A 25,779-nucleotide genomic window follows, 5' to 3' on the forward strand; every position below is an offset into this window, starting at 1 on the left:
CCTTCCTCTAGCAGAACGTTCTCTTTAAGAAAAATCATATGCAAAATTCAGTGAACAGCAAAATGGAGCTATGCTGGGGGCTTCCTCTTTCCCACCTTCTCATTGCCAACTTCACATCTCCCCTCCTCCCAACCCTGGGATGTCTGAAATAGAACTTATTATCACTAAACACAAGCCATCTCCTGCCAAAATTAAAATTAAAATTTACATATATTTCTCCAAAGCTTCCTTATCTTAGTGAGCAGCCCCTCCTTTACCATTCACTAAAGCCAAAACCCTCCTGAGTGTTCACAATACACACGAACAGATTAACTCTGAGCAGACCTGTGTTGAGAAACCAGGTTAGATTTATTTATTTCAGCAATTGCCAGACTCATTTTATCATGACACATTTCCCCCTCTTCCCAGTAGTTCCCCCCCCCCCCCCCCCAACAACTTGCAGAAAACCCTTTGGATATATTTCATTCGGAATGGTTGTTCCATCTTAATCAGCAAATTAGCTCTTTGGCTGCGCCTGGTACTTAATCTTCAAAAATGCTTAGGCAAAGTCAACCACACAACACAATCATTTGTGGTAATGGACAGTAGCACCCTTAGGGGCCTGACCCCAGGCAGCTATTGAGTCGATGCCATGTCCGTAGGTGACTTCATCCCCGTCCTCTAACCAGCTGAGGGGAGGAAGAGGTTGCCACTAGTACTAGCAGCAACCATGCTTGTCTTGTCTTAACTGTGATAATCTCTTAAATTTGTTGTATGATCACCGTATGATCATTTTATTCAGGGGGCTTATAATGCCCCCTTGAGCACAACCCACAGGCATCACGGGCAGCTCTGCAGCTGGCAGTGACTCAAGCCGTTTTCCATACCTTAGCTCTTCCCGTGGATTTATGAGCCCCAAGATGTCAACACCCCCACAGCCTCCAGCCCCTGTGTAAATTATTAGCGCAGATCTTTGAACACCAGACCTAAGAGAAATCTTATTCTGTAACAAGTATTTTATATATATATATATTATTCACACTTATTTTATTTTAAGATTTTATTTGTTTATTCATGAGAGACACAGAGAGAGAGAGAGAGACAGAGGCAGAGACACAGGCAGAGGGAGAAGCAGGCTCCACGCAGGGAGCCCGACGTGGGACTCTAACCTGGGTCTCCAGGATCACGCTCTGGGCTGAAGGCGGCCCTAACCTGCTGAGCCCACCCGCACCCCCAGTTGGGCGGCCCTGGAACAAGTATTCTTTTTTTTTTTTTTTTTAAGATTTATTTATTTATTTGTGATAGACATAGAGAGAGAGAGGGGCAGAGACACAGGAGGAGGGAGAAGCAGGCTCCATGCAGGGAGCCCCACGCGGGACTCGATCCCGGGACTCCAGCATGTGCCCTGGGCCAAAGGCAGGCGCCAAACCGCTGCGCCACCCAGGGACCCCCTGGAACAAGTATTCTTAACAAAAGTAGAGTCATGCCCCGCTGGGTGGTTAGGCCTCCGCTTGGGCCCAGCGGTGCGTGGCTCGTGGGTTAGACTCCTAGTCCTGATTCGTCCGGAGCATTGGCAATTTGGAGACCAAAAGAGAGCAGCTGAGGAAGCCTGCGTGCGTGCGACGGGAAAGTTGGGGGGATCCACCTGCGGGCGCTCAGCGGGGCGGGGTGGGGGTGGCTACAACCTGGGCGCGGGGGCCGCGGGGTCCGCGGGGGGCGCGGGGGGCGCGGGGTCCGCGGGGGCCGCGGGGGCCGCGGGGGCCGCGGGGGCGCGGGGGCCGCGGGGTCCGCGGGGTCCGCGGGGGGCGCGGGGGGCGCGGGGGCGCAGCTGCGGGCCAGCAGCGCGGCCTCCAGGGCGGCGCCCCAGTGCACCGCGACGCCGCCGCCGCCGTGGCCGTAGTGGTGGACCACCCGCAGCGTCCCCGCCGCGCCGCGCACCCGCTCCGCCTGCAGCCGCACCCCGCGCCCCCCCGGCCGCAGGCCCACCTGCTCCCGCAGCCCGGCTGCTCCGCGCAGCGACGGCTCCAGGGCGCAGCAACGGGAAAAGATGTCCCTGCTGGCCTCGGCATCCGGGGACAGGTTCCAGTCCCCCTCCTGCCTCGTCCCGCCCAGCACCACGTCGGAGGCGCCCGGATAGACGTAGGTCAGCCCGGCCCCCTCCCGGATGAAATGCTTCACCCACGGGGCGCGCACGCGCAGCACCTGGCCGCGCACCGGGAGGACCTCGGCGTCGCCCGCAAGCTGCCGGCTGCCCAGGCCCGAGCAGTTGACCACGACGTCGAAGGCGGGGTGCAGCTCCCACAGGTCTCCCAGGCGCCGGCTGAGGATCGGGACCCCGCTTGCTCTTAACCTGGGAGGAAGGAGAGGGACCATCAGGTGCGCCCCCGCACCCCCCCCCCCCCAGGGCCCCGCCAGCGACTGCCTCCGAAACTGCAGGCGAAATGAAGCCCTGTTCCAAAAGTCCAAAACGGGGGACCCCTGGGGGGCTCAGCGGTGGAGCCTCTGCCTTCGGCCCGGGGCGTGACCCCGGGGTCCCCCTCTCAACCTGGGCCCACCAGTTTCCAGTTCCCGGGGTGCCCTTGCAGAGACGGTCTGTGCACTTACAAGCAAATATGATGTGTATGGATTTACCCAAATGGTAACCTTCTCTTTTAAAAAAAAAAATTATTTTAGGGACACCTGGGGGGCTCGGTGGTTGCGCATCTGCCTTTGGCTCAGGGCGTGATCCCAAGGTCCTGGGATCGAGTCCCACCTCCACTCCCTGCAGGGAGCCTGCTTCTCCCTCTGCCTGTGTCTCTGCCTCTCTCTGTGTGTCTCTCATGAATAAATAAATTAAAAATCTTTTTTTTAAATGTCAAAACTAAAGAAATGTGCTGTCCTTTTTACGTTTTGTAAGTTCCTAGATCATACTAGATGCTCAATCAACACTAAGTTAATCCGTGTTTTAAATCCCAGAGCATTTTTTTATGCTGTTCATTTGGCACCTCAATTTGTAGCTATAGACATTTTGTCTCCTATTGTTAACTCTTGCATGTTCCCTTGCATTATTCCAGTCTCCCCAATTAGATTTTTGGAACAGGGGTCCCATTCCCCACTTTATGTCTATTGCAGGAATGTTAGCATGAGAGGAATGCAAAGTATTTGCAGCAGATGCAGTAATAGTTGTGGTTGATAATGATATTTTGGACCAAGTATATCGATATCAAAAAGAAATGGCTTAGGGGATCCCTGGGTGGCTCAGCGGTTTAGCGCTTGCTGGCCTTTGGCCTGGGGTGCGATCCTGGAGTCCTGGGATCAAGTCCCATGTCAGGCTCCCGGCATGGAGCCTGCTTCTCTCTCTGCCTCTCTCTCCCTCTGTGTCTATCATGAATAAATTGATAAATCTGAAGAAAGAAGAAGAAGGAGAAGGAGAAGGAGAAGGAAAAATGGCTTGGAGCATCTGGGTGGCTCAGTAGGTTGGGCGTGGGACTCCTGGTTCCACTGGGGTTGTGATCTCGGAGTCATTGGATGGAGCCCCACAGGAGGAAGAAGAAGGAGAAGAAGAAGGAGAAGGAGAAGGAGAAGGAAAAATGGCTTGGAGCATCCAGGTGGCTCAGTAGGTTGGGCGTGGGACTCCTGGTTTCCACTGGGGTTGTGATCTCGGAGTCATTGGATGGAGCCCCACAGGATTGGGCTCCCAGCTCAGCAGAGGGTCTGCTTCTCTCCCTCCCCCTCTGCCCCCCCTCGCTCTTTCTCACACGTGTGGGCTCTCTCTCTCTCTCTAAAATGAATAAATCAATTTTTTAAGGGAAATGGCTTATCTAGATCCTGTAAATCTTTTTTTTTTAATTGTGGTAAAATACACATAACATTAGGTGTACTCACTCATTTTTAGGTGTACAGTTCACTAGCATTAGTTCTAATATATTCATCTATGAATTTCGTGGTAATACTGGCCAACATATTGTGACGTGTTAGTATTCTTTAAAACAATGACTGTAACGAAAAAACTTTTACAAAGAGTTGAGGCGCACTCTCCCCTTTACCAATCATAAAACCTTGGTCAGTTTATTTAATTTCTGTGACCTTTCATTCTCCATCCGTAATTTGGAGATACCAGCATTGACTTCATAGACTCCTTGTGAAAATGAAGTGAGCCAGCATCTGGGAAAAGTCTGATAGATCCCCTAACACACTGTAGTTCCTCAGTAATTTTTTTTAGTGGGGGGGGCGGCAGGAAAGGGTGCCGTTGCTATGCTACCACAAAATACAAGACCCGCTATCTTGTCCAGGGGTTTCCCTGCTTTGCACACCCATCTATCACTTACATTCAATGGTTTATTTGGGCTTCAAAAAATTTTTTACACTGATTATTATTTGAACATTATCTTGATTTTGCTAGTAATAGATTGCGGATTCCACGTGTTGATAATCAAACATTGTGCCCTGCGTTCCAACTATTCTAATTAAAACTCAATTCTTTTCCTAATTCAGACAAATAAAGGAATTTTACCAGCCTGGTGACTGGACTGAACTGAACTTGTTTCCTCAACTATTATCGTGGGGTAAGAATGCTGAGTCCACAGGGTTTTTAATAAAGATTATGTAAGAATTCAACAAACGCAAATGCCCTTCTCTTCCATTTCACGGTCTCCTCCTGGTCACTACTGATGGAAGTCCACTCTCTACCTGGAGACTTCTGAAATTATCCGCGGTTGGGCTGTTGGAAAGGCCTGGCAAGCTTGCTGTGCTGAGTACCTCGCAGGCCTCTACCCCAGGGTGGAACTTACTGAATGTGCCAGGGACCCGTCATCCTCGCACTGTTGCCATGCAACCCTGTGGTGATGCCCCATCTCTACTGTTATCCCTCGGGTGATGCATCAGGCGGCACCAGGGTGTAGGAGGAAACCAGACCTGGAAGCTGTAGGTTGGGTGACCCAGCACTTTTACAACCACATGAGGTAGTTATTTTATCCTAGAGGTTTTGAATGACATGGTTGGGGGGTGGGTATAAGCAGGGTGACTTTCCCCGTAGGGCTTCCTGCAACTGAGCAAGACCTCATTCTAGATGGGAAGAATGCCTTGTCCCACCCTACCTTGAGGAAAGGTGGGACGGGGGACTCAAGAATTTGTGGTCACTAAACAGACCCCGACCAATGTCTTCTGGTCATCTCTCTAAAAGCCAAAAGTGCCCACCTTCACCAAGCCTAAAAGTCAGCCCTCTGCAGGACTGTGTCAGCCTGATGCATAAACATGGGGGGTGGTTGTCGTTAGAGCCCCTCCTTCAACTCACTGGGCATTTCAGCAAGAGGGAAATTGAGCAGATGTAGCCTCGAGAGGGATGGGGCTCCACTAAGTGCTTCTACACACACACACACACACACACACACACACACACACGCACTACCTTCCAGAAGCAAAGGGGAGTCCCCTCATCCTCTTCCTTCTCATGGGACTGGAGGCATTCCTGCACCCCACCTCCCATCCCTGCCACAGCCTAAGCCAGGTAAGAGAGGAATCCTCCCTCCTGATATAGGGAGGTGGGGGTTCAGCAGGGAGACTCAATGAGGGAAACAGGACACAGGAGAAAGACAGGGGTCCTTGTGAGCTCTAATACGAGGGATGGGGCTGCTTTGACCACAGCACTGGGCATAGAGCTCAGGAGGGAACTGGGAGCGGGAGTTCAGGTCAGGATGTGGGGTGCAGCCCAGCAGAGACAAAAACGATGGGAGCAGCAGGGCCAAGATACTGCCCTGGAACCATATGCTCCTGGAATTCGCCTGCTGACACTTACACCCTAAATTGTTTGGGGAACCTAGTGAGTAGAAACTGGGGAGGAGGGGAACAGTGTTTTTGTTATTTAAGATTTTTGAGCACTTTTCATCTTGCCAAAGGTAGACATTTTAACACTCCCTTTGGCAACATCTTGATAGCTTGTACCATTAATCTGGGAATATTATCCAAATAGGTTTGTAGATTAGACGAATACAAAGTAAAAACTCTTAGGATTCCTGGGTGGCTCAGGAGTTGAGCGTCTACCTTGGGCTCAGGGCATGATCCCGGGGACCTGGGGTTGAGTCCCACATGGGGCTTACCGGAGGGAGCCTGCTTCTCCCTCTGTTTGTGTCTCTGCCTCTCTCTGTCTCTCATGGATACATAAATAAAATCTTTTAAAAAAAGAAAGCAAAAGGTCTCTTCTAAGGATCCAAGATGACTATGGGGTAAGAGGGTACATGATTGTCTGCATGAAGGCCAGGATGCTTCTCTGCAAACCAGACTGCTTTTGGAAAATCGATCCCCACCAAGGAGGGTAGAGAGAAGAGGGGATGACATGGTGTCTGCCCAGCTGCTCCTCACACTGGCTGGAACATTCTCATTAGAAGGCGAGGGCCAGAGCTTGAGGGGACGGACTTGAAGAGAATTGGTGAGAGTCAGGCCTGAGCAGGGCTGCCATGCAGTGGAACCCCAGTTGTCAGAGCGAGAAAAAGGACAATTCTCCCCACTGCTGGTAGAAAGTTCGTTGGAATGAGGAAAACAGCATTGAGTTTTTGAGCCACTGATATGAGGTTAGCTTTGAGTGGAGAGAAAGAGTGAAGAGCTAGGAAGCCATCACTAGAGATGCAGAGAGATGCAAGGAGGCTAGGAGAGGATGGTGGCCAAGAACCTGGGTGGGGGGAAGGGTTGGCTTTGCTAAGCATTGTGTTATGTATTTTGTATGCAATATTAGACATGGTCAATTAAAAAATTTAATCCTTGCTTCAAGCCAAAAGCACACCACCTTAATAAAAGTGATCAGAAAATCAACTATGTCCAGTATATTTCAAAATGAGGTAAAAAGGAAACCTAATTTAAAATCTCACTTGGCAAATAGTACTATGCACACAGATTCACAGAAAAAGTCCACTGTTCCCTCCAGAAGTTAAAAATAAAGCTCCCCTACAACCCACCAATTGCATTAATAGGTATTTACCCAAAAGGATACGGAAATACTCATTCAAGGAGGTACATGCACCCCGATGTTCACAGCAGCATTATCAATAATCACCAGACTATGGAGAGAACCCAGTTGTCCACCGACTGATGAATAGATAGAGAAGAAGTGGTATATGTATAAGTGGTATATGGTATACGCACATGTGCACGTACACAAACACACTGGAATATTACTCAGCCATCGAAAAGAATGGTATCTTGCCATTTGCAGTGACATGGATAGAGCTAGAGAGCATTATGCTAAGTGAAATAAGTCAGTCAGAGAAAGACAACATATGCTTTCACTCATATGTGGAATTTAAGAAATGAAACAGATGAACATAGGGGAAGGGGGGAAAAGAGAGGGAAGCGAATCATAAGAGAGACTCTCAATATAGAGAACAAACTGAGGGTTGACAGAAGGAGGTGGGTGCAGGGGATGGGCTAGCTGGGTGATGGGTCCTAAGGAGGGCCCTTGTTGGGATGGGCACTGGGTGTTGTTTGTAAGTGATGCATCACTGAACTCTACTGCTGAAACCTATATTATACTGTATGTTAACTAGACATTAAATAAAAGTTTGAAGCAAAGACTAGGTCATACAACTAATAAAGCATAAAAATATAGGACTTATTCTAAATATAGAAGAAGTCCGCTGTTCCATCCTAGTGACACTTAATGCAGCTATACCTAAGATAGCTTATAATAGCTCTTCAATATACATATATATGCACATTCTGCATGTGGTAGGAATGTGAACAATTTGTGCTCAGAGGATCAATGGTGGTGTTTTCTAAATATCCTCAGAAATTCTTTGAACCCTTCAAGCCTAAAGCCTAATTCCCCTCCCTTTGAATGCGGGCTGAACCTAGTCACTTGCTTCTAATGAATATATATCTATATAGATATATTTATATCTATCTATATGCATGTATTATATATATATACACACACACACACATAGACCCACACACATATATAAATATATAAAGTAAATACATGTATATCTGCAATATATGCTATACGATCCTGGATTTTCTTTTGCTGCAATGTGTATTATTGGGACAATTGGAAAAATTCAGAGAAACCTACCTGAATAAGGTCTGTAGGTTTCAGAAATGTACCCATGTGAACTTAATGCCCACATTCTGATAAGTTGACGTTGGTTATGTAAGAGAATGGCCTTGGGTTTAAGAAATACCTATTCAGTATTTGGGGTAAAGGGGGCATCACATCTGCAGTTTACTCTCAAATGGTTCAGAAAAAAAAAGGTGTCTATTTAGAGGGAAAAGGATAAAGCACATCTGCAAGTTTGAGGTTTGGTGAATCTGAGTGAAGACTATGTGGGATTTCTTGTCTTTTATAATAGTCTAATTTGACCCGACGACATGATCTCATCTGAGGCCGCCCCCGCCCCCCCCCGCCCCCCCACATTTCCTTGCGATGCGTATTCCAACAAACCAACCGATTTCCATCTCCCACTCGTCAGAATATCCATCCCTGCTTAGACCACTCCCTGGACTTGGATTACCCGCTCCCCGCTTTCTTCTGGGGAAGGGCAGCCTCTGCACCCCTGGTGGATGGGGCCCAGGGTTTCTCTGAGCAGGGTGGCCCTGGAAGGGACAGCTGCACCCCACGAAGCGGGCCAGCAGCTAGGGCCTCAGGGACCTGGTGCGCCCGTGGAGCTGCCCTGAGGCCTGCCCGCAGCCTCCACCTCCTCCCTGCTCACCTCCTTGCCACCGTCATCCTGCACCCTCCCGGCCGGAACCTCCCAGCTGGAACCTCCCACTTGATCCTCGAGGCCAGGCAGCCAAGGTGGGGGGGGGGGTGGCTCGAGTTAGACATGCGTCTGGGACTGTCATTTGTCCACGGCTGCTCTGGCTCAAGGTGGCAGGTGCTGGGTTGGGACAGAAATATCTAGAAGCCTGGGAAAGGGCAGCTGAGCCCCAGCAGCGAAGGGCATGTTCGTCTTGGGGAAGCCGGGCTCTGTCTGCTACACGCAGGAAGGCACCTTTGCAGGCTGGACGTGTCTAAGGCAGGGTCCATCCGGCCCGTTCCTGATGCACGGTCCCTATTTCTGTCCAGCTGCAGGGGGAGCCACACAAGGTGTTTTTCAGAGGCACCGCTGCGACTCAGGCCAAGGGGGGGTACAGAAGCTACAGGGGATGGGAGGCAGGGAGAGGAACCCTGAGGCCTTGTTACCCCAGCGGGAAGGAAGCTCCATGTGGTCAGTGCTGCGGGTGCAGGCCTCATCGGGGCCACGGTATAAAGCGTGGCCTCCCAAGAGAAAGCAGTGTACCTAGGCTACAGGGTCCCCGGCACAGAAATGGGGCGCCCAGCTCTCCGGATGATGTCAAAGGCAGGACGATCTTGATCCAGCCGGAATGATTTATTTAGGTAGGACGTCTGGCAAAGAGACAGGCTCGGTTGACTTACTGCCTCTCTGATTCATTTCCTGGAAGGGGCAAGGAAAAAGCAGCAGAATCTGACTCCACTGGCTGAGGATATAAAACATGATCTGCATGGTTGATTAGCCCTCGGAGGGGTTTTTGTTCTTTTGTTTGTTCTGGATATCATCAGGCATGGCTTCTTTCTTTCTTTCTCTCTTTTCTTTTTGACAGGGAGACGATCCCTTCTGTTCTTTGAAGAAAAAGTTAACGACCCCAGTTGTGGTTAAAAACATTTTTTTTTTTTTTGGTCCTTCCTGGAAGTTTATATTATTTCAGAAGCATAGAGCTTAGGACGGAGACATTGTTGTGTGTGGCTTGCTGAGTGAAAAGCCTGTTTTTGAGTCAGAACAGTGTAGGCTGAACACTCACATTGTGTAGAAGGGGTGTAGGAGGTAACACCGCAGACCCTGGGTGCGAGGAACAAGCAGGGATTGTGTGACTCCCCGCTGGGGTGGCCCTGGTGGAGGAGAGCCCACGGGGTGAGCCCAGGGGGGCCCACCCCCTCACCCCAACTCAACACGGCCCTGCCTCCCCCTTGGCTTGAAATCCTCCCCTGGGAGGGCTGCCTTGGGCATGGAGGAGTTGGTTCTTGCCCAACGAAGCCTCCCTCAGGAGGAAAGGGGACATGTGGCTGCCTTCCTCCCTCACGTTGGCCTTCTGGCCAGATGTCAGGCCCTGAGGGAAGAGGACGGCTGATCTCCACAGAGTGGGGGCCCTGTGTGCTACCTGTGCAGACCTCTTGCAGGGGCTGGGGTGAGAGGAAGAGGAAGGTGTGAGGGGCACAAACGTGCTGAGAGGGCGGGATGGGGTTGGGAGGACAAGGGTGTGTGCACTGTCTTTGTCTGTCTGAGGCACCCACGTCCCAGCCCCCCGTCGTGGTGGACGTGTGTGTGAAACAAATGGGCTGACAGAGACCTCCCCAGGACGCTAGGGGGGACAGGAGCTGCCCCTCAGGCCTCTTCTCCCTGACGCTGTCACCTAAAAACAGACAGGAAGCGGCGTGCTCCAAGGCAGGAACCCCAGCCGACTGGTCCTCAGGCCAGTGGCATCGCTGTCAGGACGCGGCTCCCACGGGCACAAAGTACCACTTGACCCCAGGTTATTTTAAGTAGAGTGAAATGCTGACGGCAGGCCTCCAACTCATGAGAAGGCAGCGGGATTTCTCCCAGGTCTTCACCCCCTGTTAGAGATTAGGCCTGAGAATTAGGTTGTTATGGAAATAAGGGGCCTGTTTTCCTGATACTTTAGAAGCAGGGAGAACAAATCGTCAGATACTATTTGTCTCCATGTGAAAGCGGTTGAGGGGGGCCCCCAGAGCTAAGCCATTTCTTCTCAGCCAAAGGGGGAGGGTGGCTGGGATGGGGGCCGTGCTGGGGACTGGGCCTCACTGGGTCAGCCTGGGGATGCCCCTCGTCCACCTGGAGCTTCCCACTGCCTACCCAGGGCAGCCCCAGGGCAAACCGGGAGGCTTAGAAAGACTCCTCAGAGGAGGGACAGAGACAGTGGGGGTGAGGCTGGCCTCCCTGCCTCTGCTCCCTCCTGGAGCAATGCCACTTGTTCCGGGGGCTGGGGACAAGGCTCCCTCTGCCCCCACAAAACTCCCCATCTTCCAAGGACCTTATCTACCATTCAGCTCTTACTTAAGCAAAATGAAAGCAATGCACCCTCTCTTCCAGGAAGAATTTCTATTTAAGTTTTCTGTCTAGACTTTATACCCAATGCTTCACTGAAAAATTAGGAGAAACTACATGCACATGCACACACACACCTAATTACCATAAGCTCAAGACTATTTCTAGAACTTAGAGGTTACCTTGGCTGACCTGAGTTGTACTTCCCTTCCACTGAGCCACTTAGAGGACCCCACTGTGGCCCTCCTCCAGCTGTGCATGAAAAAATGAGTATGTGGGGCCAAGGGATGCACCCAGCAAGAGCCCTCCGCTGTCACTTCCAGTCCATGAGCTGGGAACCCATGATTCCCACATTTTCTCCCTACTTCCAGGGCCTGCCTGCATTGTCTTCTTCCGAGGGGCAGACCATGCCACTGTGCACCCTTCCCCAAGGGGTGGCCGAAGGACACCTATTTTCAGAGGTGGGGGAGTATGAATAAAGCTTGGGTGCATGGACTAGGGTGCCTCGTGGCATGTACCTAGACCCCCCTGCCACCATGCTCACGTGCAGCACTCCTGAGAATCCAAGAATTCTAAATGAGAACTTGACCTTTTGGGTGGTTGCAAGTCCCATTTGTTAAAGTAAAAGGATAAATGATATTTTATTTAATGATTTGTTAGCTTGATGTGGAACTTTTAAATGTTCACATGTACCAGTGTGGGCTCCTGTGTGTGTTCTCCCAGGCTGGACACGGTAGGAGAGGGTCTGATGTTGGGTGTGTTCTCTACACCCCAAAATCACAACAGAAAGAAACTTCAGGGAACAAAGGGAAGTAGAAGGGAGGCAGAGTTAAAAGTAGCTTATGTCTCCACTGAATATATAAATTTAAAATGTAGCGTTGCGTCGGGTTTGTTTTAAGGAAAAGATGGAAGGAAATATTCATGAAAAGAAAATGTTTTCCTTCTCACAATTGGAGTGCGTGGAATGCTGTTGTGTGCCCAAAAGTAAGAAAGTGCAAGAGAGAGAGAAAGAGAGGGAGAGGCAGACAAGTCAAAAAGACACAAGAGCAGCTTGAAGGGACTCCCACTGGCCAAATCTTAGTCAATTTGAAGCTCAAAATAAATAATAAGAGTAATAGATTATAATGCACTGATTAATATAGGAATTCCTATGCCCATGGTGAAATAAATCAATGATTGAATAAATATAGGGGTGGGGAAAGGTTTTCCTTTTAGGGGGAAGCAAACTAAACATAGAAGGAGTTAGAAATTATCCCCTGGCGGGGCACCTGGTTGGCTCTCTGACTCTTGGTTTCAGCTCAGGTCATGACCTCAGGGTTGTGAGATGAGCCCGGAGTCCAGGGAGCCTGCTTGAGATCCTTTCCCCCTCCTCCTGCACCTACTCCCACTCCTCCTCTTGTTCCCCTCTCCCATGTGCTCACTCCCCCTCAGATAAATAAATAAATAAATAAAAAGAAATGATCATTTGGCCAACATTACAATCATGATGGAGTCAAGAATCATGAATGGATGCTAAAACTAACAGGTGAAAGTTTGGATGAGGAACAGAGTATTTACACGATTTCAAGGTGAATCTTGGCCAAGCATTTAGTAATTACAAAGGGAAAAAGTAGTAATTTCACACTAGAGATAACTGGCAGGCCGAGTGATCACCGGAAGGAGGCCAAACTGACACCATGTGCCCCCTGATATGATGCCTCTAAGGATTCAACATTCCTTCTGTGGGGTTCCACCAAAAACATATAACGTCAATTTGATCATGAGGAAGTCTCAGACAAACCCCAAGTGAGAGATGTCCTACAAAGCAACTGGTTTGCACTCTTCAAAGCAATAAAGGTCATACGAGAGAAAGACCACTAAAGAGGTGTGACAAGTAAATGTAATGTGTGACTGTGGATTTGATCGTGTTTAGATATCAGGTGTATCTATATAAGGACCTCACTGGGTCTTTTTGGGGGATAACATATGAATAAGGTCCAGAGATTACAGCTTCAATACAAATACCAAGATTTTTATCATAGCACTCTGCTTACGTAAAAGAATTTCCTTGCTCCTAGAAAATATACATGGCAATATTTAGAAATCATAGGGCAGCATGTCTGCAACTTACTCTTAAATGGTTCTAGGGGAAAATGTGTATATATATATGAGGGAGAGAGTGGGAACAGCATTTAAACTGTTAGGAATCGGGGTAAAGGGTTATACAAGTTCATCCACTTCCATCATTTCCGTGTCCATTAACATCCCTGACCCCCCACCATTTCCACACGGAGAAGCCAGCCCTCACCAGTGTCTGGGATGGAGAACAAACACTCTGCAGGCTCCCCCCTTCCCCGCATGTGCAGAAGACCACAAGGATCCAGCCAGGTTTTCTAGAGCTTCCCGAACATGGAGGAAAAAGTCTCAAGACGCAGAAGCCAAGCAATAGACTTGGGGGTAATAATGAAACTTCAGCCTCAAATGATAAAAGTCTCCAATGACACCTCACTCGTTAGACTCAACACCTTGCACACTTTCTTCCATTTTTTTTCTTATCATAATCCAAGAAAATGATGTACCAGAATGACGGTAAAGCCCTGCCACTTGTGGCATGCCTAATAATTCCCCTTTATCTGAATTTAATTAAGATAAAGCATATGATATCGCCATCTCAAGTCACTAGCATTAACATTTTCAATTTCCTATTCCTGGTCATTTTTATAATACAAGGACAAGAAGGAAAACTGTAGGGGCAGCCCCGGTGGCTCAGCGGTTTAGCGCCTGCCTTCAGCCCAGGGCGTGATCCTGGAGACCCAGAATCGAGTCCCACGTCGGGCTCCCTGCATGGAGCCTGCTTCTCCCTCTGCCTGTGTCTCTGCCTCTCTCTGTGTGTGTGTGTGTCTCTCATGAATAAATAAATAAAATCTTAAAAAGAAAACTGTACAACATTGCCCCGGAGGGAAAGATCGTGGTGCTGCTGCAACTTGACTATCGGCTGGTGGGCAACTTCATCGTGCGATGGCTCAAAATGTTCATTTAGTGGGCTGATGTCTACAGGTTCGAATTGAGCATGCAAACACAGTTTAAGGCCCAGTGAACAAGGCATAAAAGAATGAGTTTAGTGAAAACTGGGACTCACAAAAGGAAAATATCCCCTATGAACTGCTAATAGGTAAAAGTGAGAAGAGCACTTATCAAGCTACAAAGAGGTACCATACGGTTCCTGACATGAGCCTAACAGACTTAGGCTCCCTCCTCTGTGCTCCCAATCCACCTTCAAAATCTGTGCAACTCTTACCATGCAAGTTACTGTAATTGTTAATTCACATGTATAAACACACACGTAGATGCACATACACACACATGCACACCATCACCCCTACTAGACTCTCAATTCCTTAAGAAGAGTGATCACATTTTTTTTTTTTTTGACCAGCTTCTAGCACAGGGCTGGGTTCAAGACATAGATGCTGAGCACAGAATTGTGGGATTAATGAATTGTAGGAATCAATTACCCTATAGTCCACACCTGGGACCGGATCATTGGTGCCACCACTTACCACAAGTCACTTTTCTAATGTTTACACAATAAATCACCTTGTCCCTATTTATGTACAAAACATACAGATTTGGGGGTTGAAAGAGCCAGTGTTTCACAACCCTCAATACGCTTACAATTTCCAGACTAAATTAGAGGGATTTATTGTTGTGTCTCAAATAAAGGTGCTCTTGATGTGTTTCCTAACACTCTGGAATCAGGAAGTCCCGAAAACCAAATCAAAAATGCAAGTTCAAGGTATTTTGGACTGAACTTGATGAGGAAGCAATTGCCTAATATAGATAAGACCTCTCAGGTGTAGAGGTCTTAATTATAACAAAGAAAATATGGAAGCTATTTGCTTTATCACTAGTGAGAAAAAAATTTCAAAAACAGTTGATAGTAAGCTTAATAATTCTCCATCTGAAGAACTGGAGCAAATCATATAATTCTAGAACTGGGAGTGTGCTCTCCAAACGTCTCCATTTTACGAATGAGGAGGCTAAGATATGGTTTCAGTGAGTAGGTTTCACTTACTGGTAGGCGAGGGACCAAGTCATGCATCATGAAGAAGAACCACGCATCATGTACACTCGAAGATGGATGTGTTACCACCAGTGTGGTATCACTTACTCCTTGTGACACAAATACGTCTTCAGATTGTTTGACAAAGCTCTGGCCGTTGTGAGCCACAACACACGCTGCAGAAGAGCTCTGAGGGGCCACGGGGAGTTTTCTGTACATATTTTATGGGTGGCTATGAAATTACTTATGGCCATGACACTAATAAAGGAGGTGGCAAGGAGCCATTTCAACTGACCTCTTCTCCAACCATGAGAGGTAGGTAGAGCTTTCACACTTCAGAGTCGTGAAAGCGTAACCGAACACATGCTGGGGGAATTTCTTCAGTTCAGCCTCGGTCATTCTTCGAAACCCCAGAACCACATCGGCCCAGAATGGCACTTCTTCAGTAGGAACACTCCGAAATATCTGCCAACTCAAATACGTAAGTGGAAAATTTTCCTGAAATTTTGTGAAATACATTTCCCGAGAACCCCCAGCCCCATGACATTCTCTAAAGCATTTTACAAACCCACTTCCTATACCCATAAAAAGAAAAAGATCTATTCTTCTATTCTCTTGGGTTTAGATCATTTGGCAGTTAAATTTAAAATGTTCATGACATTGGGGGGAATGAGACATTTTAAAAGTTGTGTTCTAAAAATTAGATTTAATTCTTTTTTTTTTCTGCAAAGCTGTTGCTCAGATTTTCTTTATTTACTTATGACTATGGCATTTTTGAGGAAAGGTTTTGGTGTTTTGTGTAACATTTTACATAAGTTGTAAGCATCCATCAGAAGTTTTAAGGTTGCCCTCAATTTTGAACAAAATACCTAATTTGAAGCGAGCCATGGTGGGCGTACAGGAGGCAGAGTGTGAGTTATGAGTTAAGTTGTGGGTCATCCCCTCATGCCGTCAGTAAGAGAAATTGTGTCGTCAAGAGGAGCCCAGTTATTGTTAAGCCACCAGCATGGCCGAGGTGGATGAGGCTAGAATGCTACTGGTGGTTAACCAGCCAGTAGTAGTGCTACCAACAGCTGCTAGGACTGTGTTTGGATTTGCAAGCCTTGGTTTGTTTTCATCGATAGGAATAAGTGCTGTACATCACGGCTGCTCTAAAATAGGAAGGAAAATCACCTTACTGTACCTAGTTGCTAATGATGTGGTCATTCGCACACCAGAATTTATATATCCCTCAATAATTTATTCAAAGGGGTCCCCGGGGAAGGTGTGAATGTCGTTCACTACAGGGCTCCTTTCTGGGCCTTCTTGCTGCCTCATTCTGCACACCCTCTCTGGGCTAGATCGCCCCTCCCTTATCTTCACCATCGTCTACAGGCTAAACACGCTGAGGGCTACGCCTCCTGAGCTCCAAAGCCAGACTCAGACCAGCGTTGACTTTCTTTCTGCCCCCCATTCCACATGCCACCAACTGCCAAGTCTCAAGTCCCATCATCTCTCTTCTCAGGCATTCCTCAATCCCCTCAAATCCCCATTGTCAACACTTAATCAATTATACCACCATCTCTTTCTCTCCAAACATCTGTTCTCTACACTACAGGCAGGATATTTTTGACATGTAAACATGATCAGTTGGTTCAATGGATAACATCTCTCAATGGTCCCATTAGCCTGAATGTTTTCAGTCTCTCCAACACACCACAGTCGCCCTAGACTCCGGTCTGTGCCTATGCGGTTCCCTCTACCTAGAATGCCACCCCTTGTGTCCCCAACCCTGTCTCTTCCCCCTTCACTTCTACAGTGTCACCAGACTGACCTACCCACACTCATCTGGATGAGCTCTGCTGAAATATCACTTTGTTCCAGGTAGCTTCTCAAACTTTCCAGAGGAGGTTATTCTCCAGATATCCACTCCCATGGTACCCTGTACTCTTCCCTTGGTAACTCATGTCCTATTTGCAACTAGTTAGATTTAGGATCTTCTCTACAGATCATGAGCTATATGAGGGCAGGACTGTGTCTTTTTTTCCTCAAAAATTCACTCAACATATATTTACTGAGCATTTACTATGTGCTAAGCAGTGTGTACTAAATTGCTTGTTACTGTATCACTAATACCTAAGGGAGTACCTGATACTGGGGAAAGCTGAATAAATTGTTTTGGAGAAATGCATAGATGAACAGATGAATAAGGCTCTACGCTTATGCCAAAGGTGCTCAGGACATTTGTGCCCTTGACTTCATCTGACTGATTCAAATCCTATGTTTTGTGGAAGCAAATGGTATAAAAATCACTCATGTGAGAAAAATAAATAACTCTCTTTTAGACTAGCTCGAAGTACATTTTAAAAAATATCTTCCATGATGGTTAAACCCTAGTCTTGAAAGGACGTTTACATTTTAGACACGACTGTTTTCAAAAGTTACTTAGAGACAAAGTTTGTGAGTTAGATATGGTCACATTGGTTTTGTTTTTTGTTTTCTTTTTTAAGATTTTATTTATTTATTCACGAGAGACACAAAGAGAGAGAGGAAGAGACATAGGCAGAGGGAGAAGCAGGCTCCATGCAGGAAGCCCGATGTGGGATTCGATCCTGGATCCCAGGATCACAGCCTGAGCCAAAAGGCAGTTGCTTAACCACTGAGCCACTCAAGCATCCCGGTCACATTGGTTTTGGACAAAACCAAATTGTGGTCATAAATCAAGGAGAACAATTTTTCTATGTGATTCGTCAGCTGAAGTTCTAGTATCAATTCACCTTCAAAAGGTAGAGCAGAAGTCAAAGTTGCTACTCTGTCTGGGTGTAGACTGTGGGAACCTAGTGGCATCAACACCGTTAGTGATGGTGAGGGAAGGCAAGAGGAAAAGCATAGAATAGAAATCTGCCTGATGCAGGTGTGTTCGCTAGCAGAAAATGTCAGGATTGCAAAGGAGGAGGGAGGACAGGTTTTTCTCAACAGTATAAAAGATGCAGTGGTTTTGAGAACTTGGTAAAAAGCAAACAACCCTCTGCTCTTCAGAAAGCTATAGGGCATTACTGTGTTATCACATGGGATATGATGGACGGCATGTGTGTTATATCACAAATTAAAGACATAAATTAAAAGTGACAGGATGGTTAGTGATCTCTTTTTAAGAACACATAGAAAGATATTGTCATATTCTAAGTGTTAGTTTGTGTTAGAAATGCTGAATAGGATTGTTTTTAACTCTTTCATTTAGGGGATTCCTGGGTGGCGCAGCGGTTTAGCGCCTGCCTTGGGCCCAGGGTGTGATCCTGGAGACCCGGGATCGAATCCCACATCGGGCTCCCAGTGCATGGAGCCTGCTTCTCCCTCTGCCTCTCCTCTCTCTCTCTTTCTCTCTCTCCTCTCTGTGACTATCATAAATAAATAAATTAAAAAATGTATATAATAAAAAGACTCTTTCATTTAATTATGAACTCCCCAAATCAGATATTAAGAATCAAATAGACGGGCGCCTGGGTGGCTCAGTCAGTTAAGTGTCCAACTCTTGGTTTCGGCTCAGGTCATGACCTCAGAGTCATGAGATCAAGTCCTGAGTCTGAGTCCACACTGGTGTGGAGGTTGCTTAAGATTCTCTCTTTCTGGGGCCCCTGGGTGGTTCAGTGGTTGAGCATCTCTCTTTGGCTCAGGTTGTGACCCCGGGGTCCTGGTGTTGAGTCCCGCATCAGGCTCCCCATAGGGAGCCCGCTTCTCCCTCTGCTTGTGTCTCTGCCTCTCCCTGTGTGTCTCTCATGAATAAAGAAATAAAATATTTTTAAAAATTAAAAAAAAAAACCTCTCTTTCTCCCTCTCCTTCTGTCCTTCCCAGAGTAGCCCCTGCTCATGCACACTGTCTCTCTAAAAAAAAAAAGAGTCAAATAGAAATGTCCAAATCATTTCAAAAACACCAAGCTCGGTGTTTACCTGCTATATGGTTTTTTGGCCATATTTGCGAGTCACTGCATAATCCCTGAGGAAACTCAAAATAGTATTTGTGATGAGAAACTGTAATGTTGTTTAAAAGTCTAATACTATAGGGGTGCCTGGGTGGCTCAGTCGGTCAGGTGACCAACTCTTCAGCTCAGGTCATGACCTCAGGGTCCTGGGATCAGGCCCCTCATTCAGCTCTGTGCTCCTTGTGGAGGCTGCTTAAGATTCTTCTTTCTCCCTCTCCTTCTGCCCCTCCCTTGAGTACCCATCCGCCCACCACTCACTCACTCTCTCTCTAAAAATAAATAAATAAAAACTTTCTTTAAAAGTCTAATACTATATATACTAATATATAATTGATATACTAATAACTTGTCTCCCTTGAGTTCTTTGCAGGAAAGCCTAAAACGTTCTTCAAAATCCTCCCGCGTCTAGTTCAGCACTCTGCTCACAGCAGATGCTCGACAGTATTTTATGTTGAATTCTAAAGTCCATTAAGATCATTCTAAATTCTAAAATAACTTCAGATTTCCTCTCTTACCCAGATACCAGATGAACACCAGCATCTTCAGCTTCTGCAGAATTGGCAATTGCAAATAGATGATCAAAGGTCTCTCTAAACCACTGCTTCTGCTTGGGAATGGGTATGTCTGTAATCATGGGGGAAAGCAAAGCATGAACAGAAGGGAAGTGGCGATGATAACTATGCTTCAAACAAGCCCCTTCCCAGAAACTGGGAGAAAACAAAAGAGGCAGGGGAGGAACATTTAGATAAGGTACCGCGTTGTGGTGGAGAATCTATCAGCAACCAGAGTTTTGAATGCGACACACGCTGTTGACTTATATTTTATGTAAAGATTAATCATCAGAGGGTAAATTGGCCGAGCAGGACAAAATCTGACATATGAGCCATCTGGAAGGTGGTCTTTGGCACTAGATACATTCTAGATCTTGACAGATGCTTGACCAATCTGAGCAGAAGTTAGTTCAGGCCGAGTGAAGTTTCCAGCTGGCCACACAGTTGAAACAATAGAAGAAAGAACTTAGAACCTCTCTCCTGGCCTGTGGGGCCCAGGTCAACCAGAACAGAGGACGGACTACATCGATAGGAAGCCCAGGTTGCTTACCCTCTGATACAAGGAGACAAGGCCTGTCTCGTGGAGCTAAGCTCCTCGGGAAGGACTTGCTACAGCCCCGTCCAAAGCTGCCACTGCCTCCACCCCCTCCACTCCATGGAATCACACAATAGCTTAGAGTCCCCGGGTCACTCGGCACCACCTCCCTGGCACAGCACCGTGGGTCAGTGCTCCGTGTCAGCCAGGCATCCCTGCAGTGGCCACCTGCAAGAGGCTGGACCCAGATCCAGCTTCTGGAAGGGCGTGGGCCTATCGGAGATGAAATAAGGGTTTTTGGTTCAAGCCCCAAAATAATAGCGTCCAGTGTGGTCACAGAGAGCAAGCGTAATCTGGAGAGGTGCAGAGAAATCCAAACGGGGTAAGGAATTGGGCCATCTGATCCCTATGGAAGGGTCATGAGGGAGAATCCAGGGTGGGGCTAGAGACTGCTGGGTGGGGGGTGGGTGGCTAAAATGGGGGCAGCCACCGAGGAAGTGAGGCCCCTGAGGCAGAGAGCGTGCTAGGTAAGCTCTGCGTGGAGGACTGTCCCTAGAGTTCACAGTAGAGATGAAAAGGCCTCTGGAGACATCCTGCTCCCCAAAGTCCCCAGGTCAATGAGGGCATCTCAGCCTGTGGGGTTTTATGGCAATTCACTTGTTAAAGTGCCAACAATATTTAATAGTGGGTCTATGCTGTCGTCTTTAAATCGTGTGTCCATGTGAGCTCAGCCCTGTATTCCAAAGCTGCAGACTGGGCAGAAATAAAGAAGGAATAATAAGCTTGCAAAAAGAGCGAAATAAGACCTCACATGGATTACACCCCAACAACCTAAGCCGGTGCTGGGGGCTGTGTTGAAACGCAGACCCCTGTTCCCATTTTAAACTTCAACAGCAAAATAGTGGCTGCGACTCACATGCTGTAGGAGTCATCCCTAAAGAACGGACAATTCGAATTCAGCGGTGGAAAGAGCAAGCGAGCCGGGTGATCGGATTCCTGCGCGAGGGCTGGTAAGATAACTGCAGCTGGAGTAGTGGTAATAACAACCGCGGTTGATAGAGCACTTTCCGGGCCTGCTCTAACTGCTTTATGCATCCTAACTTACTGATCCTCACAGCAGCCCTGTGGGACACGTGTGGTCCCCCTATACTGACAGAAGACATCACTGTTATCACTGGGGTGGCCTGAAAGAAGCCCCAAGAGAAAACCGAAGCCCTTATTCTGGAAGCATCAGGAAGAAACACTCTCTGATCTCGGGGCCGCCTAGCTGAAGGGTGGGCTCGGCCTCAACGGCCCGCATGAACTCTTAGATGGGCCTCCGTCTTTGCAGTTGGTTCCACGACTCTCCTGCGGCCTACTGACCACTCGCCTGGGCCTGGCGCAAGCAAAGGAGCTCCTGGACAACGGACAGAAGAACTCTGCTCACAAGAGAGGTGCCCAGAAGGTACGCACTAGCATCCTGCAAACAGCCCGGGTTCCTGGGCCTATTTCCTGTACATGAGTAACTTGGATTTAAAAAGGGGGGCGGGGGGGCAATGGGTGGCTCAGCGGTTTGGCACTTGCCTTCGGCCCAGGGCGTGATCCTGGGGTCCTGGGATCAAGTCCCGTATGGGTCTCCCTGCACACAGCCTGCTTCTCCCTCTGCCTGCATCTCTGTGTGTCTCGTGAATAAATATATAAAAGCTTTTAAAAAAATAATTTTAAAAAATAATTTAAAAAGGTAAAATTAAGAGGAAGAAAAGGAGTGGGAATGAGAAAGTAGAGCCAGGGAGTATAAACCTCGTTGGCTGCAAAGTGATTTTGGTTTTTGTTGGATGCTGCTTCCCGCCTGCTGCTCTTTCAAGTGAAGAGTACAGAGTGGAAAGGATGTGGGAACATATTAAAAAACAAAAACAAAAAGAAAGATGCATCTTTCTGTCCGAGTACCTCTGCCTGATGGTCTGTCCAGGGCCTAGAAGGGATAGCTTTAGCCCCACTGCAAGTGATTTGTGACCCGGTGGCCCTTACGGTCCCGGTGGGGACCCTGAGCGCTGCCCATCTGGGGTCGTGAGTGCTCCTCACTGAGCCCCTTGAGGCGCGGCCTGTGTCCCAGGTCCCCGGGCCCTTGAGGATGCTCCACGGACGTGTGGTCCAAGCCAGACACGAAGCTTTGTCCGTCGGGGCCGCCAAGGAGTGTGAGCGCCCGCGGCCTAGTGCAGGCCCGACCACGGCCCGAGAGGTAGGCCGCCGTGGCAGGCACACGCACCAGCAGCTGGCTGTGCCACCGCCCCCGCCACAGTCCCGCGACAGCCGTCGTCGCCCACCGACGGGCCGAGTCCCTCTCACCTGGATACGTGTGAGGAATGAGCATCCCGGCTGCCACGTCGCTGGTGGTGTGAGGAGTGACCTTGTCTGCGACGACCGTGACGGCGCACGGCGGGCCCAGCCGGGAAAGGCACAGGGCGGTGGAGAGCCCCACCACGCCGGCCCCCACCACGGCGACCCGGGGCTGGTGCATGGGCCTGCGGGGACACGCGGGCGCGGGGCCGGGCCTGAGTCTGGCGGCGAGGCCCTCCGCAGGTCCAGGCTGTCCCGGCGGCGCCCCTGGGGCTCAGTGGGGGGGGGGGCAAGGCCTGGGCCCCGCGTTGCACACGAGCACAAAACCAGCCTGCGGGGCCTCCAGAGCACACTTCTGCTCATTCCGCCCCCTCCCTCACCCCCTTCTCCTGCGGCCCAGCCTTGTCCCCAGGCACAGATGCCCTCTCTGCTCCCAAAGCCCCCTGGGGGGCAGCCACTGGGAGGACGTGGCCAAGTGGGCAAGTCTGGAACTCGGCCCTTACTGTTTACAAACCGGTGTTTAGTTATAACCGTGAGACAGGGGGTGTGAACACCTGAACCCCACCTCCCCTCTCCCGCCCCTCGCTCTAACTGGAAACCAACCCTCGACTCCCCCTCCCTGCCTCCGTCACAGCCTTCCCCACCCACCCCTGCCTCTTCCCCTCACCCCTGTACCTGAGACCGCACCCTCTGAGAGCAGACTTTCCAGATAAGGAACCTGGATTCCTTTGCCCACTCAGGTGCTGACTCAGTAACCTGGAGGGGGGGTGGGGGGCAACCCATGGCCTCCTGGCCTCAATTCCCTCATCTGCAAACCAGGCCGTGTGAATTCTTTATTGGTTCCTTTGGGTTGGAAATAAAGACCCCCAGAGGTTGTTCCTTCTGAGAGTCGGCATGGAAACGCGGGAGGTGGACATGCAGAAGCCCGAGACTGGCGCCCTGCGTGGGAACAACTAGGGGTGGATGAGGCCCGACTCCCTCTCCCCGCACAGCTGGGCCCCAGGAGCCCACTGAGCCCTGCTCTGCTGTCAGCTTCCCCGACCACTGTGGCTTCCCACTGTGCTTGTCTTTCCACCCGTGTTCCCACTCTCTAACTCTCTCTGGGTCTCAGGTTGAAACTCCAGAGAAAGGAAATGCAAGTATGCCAGCCGGTCACCGTCATCTTCATCAAGGTTCTAGCACCAGGCCGGCTCAGTGGGCTCAGCCAGCCTGTAATGGGCTCTTGGCGCAGTTGCCCTTTCCCGCCCGATCAGCAATAGGCAGGTGGACGCCTTCTATTCACAGGGGTCCTGTGGTCCAAATCGTGGCCACCAGGCCGTCACAGTGACCTTGGCCCTGGAGGGTGCCGGGCAGTTCTGCTGGGAGCGGGGCAACCTGGCGGGGCTCAGCTGTCTGCGGTGTCTTCCAGCTCTGAGGGGCTCTGGCTTGGGGATCAGTTAAAGTCCTCCCATGAGGGTCAACGCGTGTCACTTCTATCTCTCAGGCGGTAGATGCATTTCCTCCCCGCGAGCTCATGTGCTTGCCCCCCCCCCACCCCTCCCCCCCCATCCCCAGCCATGGGCCGACTAACTGAGAAGGAACAGGTTGGCCAGGACGCAGGGAAGGGCCTGGTGCAATGGAGAGACCCGTGGGGGCGGGCAAGCTGGAAGAGCAGAGCCCCACCCGTCTCCCCCCGGGGGGCAGAAGGCACCCACCCCTCCCCTCGCTGGCTTTCCCATTTCTTAGGTTCCCCTGCCCAGCGACTTTCTCAAAATAGCCAAGTCGAGGGGAAAGTAATCTGTGGCTGAGAATAGCTGGCTGCCAGGGAGGAGAAAAGTGAGCCGGCAAGGGGGTACGTCCTGGCCCTGCTCCCACCAAGACCGCCCCAAGCCCCCAGAGCACATACAGGGTGACCCCCGAGCTGCAAGCGGAAGGATTCCAGTACCTGTCTCAGCAAAAGCAGCCTTGGAACCCACAGAAGGCTCTGGCACCAACACTTGTTTTCCCAGGGAGTGGTTGGTCTAGTGCCCTGAGAGACACAGGGGAAGTAACACTGCTTCCCATTGGGGAATTTATTAAGGACATTCCCTCTAATCTCCCTCTCCATTGGCCCACCCCCCCTTCCCGGGTCTCTGGGTCTCTGTAACTTATTTCCCTGGAGAAAGGAAGGTTAACTTCATTTCGTAAGCTCCATTGAACTGTGGCTCTGCCAAACCCCGAGAGCTCGTCCAGCCTCAGCAGCTCTCCTCTTTCTAGTTTGCACACCTTCCATCTGGCCACCAGTCCGGGGGTTCACCAGCTGATTTACAGGCACGGGGCATAACACGTGAACCTGCCCCCTGCCAGCAAGCTCTGGCCAGAAGCCATGCAGGTCTCCTCACTTGTCTCTTCTGGGTCAGTGGGTGGGGGCAGGAGTGGGGGCAGGCTGAGGGCAGAATAACGTGGTTGATCACTAACAAGATGACCTGATTGCAGTTGGAAAAAGTACTCGGGAGATAATCGAGGATAAAAACCAAAGGATTCTTTAGCCCACATAGTCAAATATTTGCAGAGTCCACCATGTGGTAGATGCTTGACGACAACCAACTGGTTGTTGATGGGGAAACAGTCTGATGTATCAAAATAATAATAATATTGTAATTAATATATATTTATCATTAACCATGGGGTAGGTGCGTGTACAACACCATATAATGCAACCACCCTCTGAAATAGTGAGATACTATTATTATCCCCATTCCATAGATGGATAAATTGAGGCTCCAAGAGAGTAAAGAAGAGCCCAAGGTCTCCTAAGTAGCAAAGCCCAGTCTGAGTGTCCAAGTCCTGAGACTCCGAGGCTCAAGGTCTAAATCAAAGCACGCACCTTGACGTCCAGAGACCTGTTCTACCTTGAGCAAGTCACCCAACTTCTGAATTCCGATTTCCCCTTTTGAAAGTTGGGAGTGAGCTAATTTCTCTTACAAGTTGTTGTAAGCATCTGCTGAGTTAAAATATGTTAAATTCATTGCGAAGTGGCGTATACAATTTTAGTGAGCACCTACTATAAAATCAACCAACACTTAGGGAGCACTTGCCCTGTCCAAAGCAGACTGCGAGGACTACAAGAGATTTAAGGGTTTCTAAAATGATGTTTTTCTCCCTCGGGCAAGGAAACAAGGCAAAATAAGCCAGTCCTTTAATATGAAGCACAAACCAGGGGTGCTGTGGGGGCTCAGAGAGAGGAGAGCGTGGTGGACCCAAGTGGCCAGTCCAGAGGAGAGGAGGGGAACTGAGGAAGGGTGTCAGAGTCGGTGCTATGTGGTTGGACAAACAAGAGGAGAGAGAGAATTATTGGGACGGAGGAGGGCGTGAGCGAAGTCACAGAGGCAGGAAATTTCAAGAAGAG

At 49.3% G+C, this 25,779-nt stretch overlaps 1 protein-coding gene across 1 annotated transcript; it reads right to left on the reverse strand.

Moving 5' to 3' along the window:
- Positions 1 to 565: 565 nt before the first annotated feature.
- On the reverse strand, positions 566 to 24,444 carry DDO (D-aspartate oxidase). Its single transcript, XM_035697474.2, has 6 exons — positions 24,337 to 24,444; positions 22,422 to 22,597; positions 19,526 to 19,634; positions 15,347 to 15,523; positions 1,751 to 2,329; positions 566 to 668 (listed from the first exon to the last, which is right to left on the reverse strand). Exons 2-6 carry the CDS (start codon positions 22,591 to 22,593, stop codon positions 566 to 568), a joined length of 1,140 nt encoding a protein of 379 aa, XP_035553367.1. The 5' UTR covers positions 22,594 to 22,597; positions 24,337 to 24,444.
- Positions 24,445 to 25,779: the final 1,335 nt, after the last annotated feature.

The sequence above is a fragment of the Canis lupus genome, chromosome 12 (genome assembly GCF_003254725.2).
Source record: "Canis lupus dingo isolate Sandy chromosome 12, ASM325472v2, whole genome shotgun sequence".
Lineage (NCBI taxonomy): Eukaryota > Metazoa > Chordata > Mammalia > Carnivora > Canidae > Canis > Canis lupus.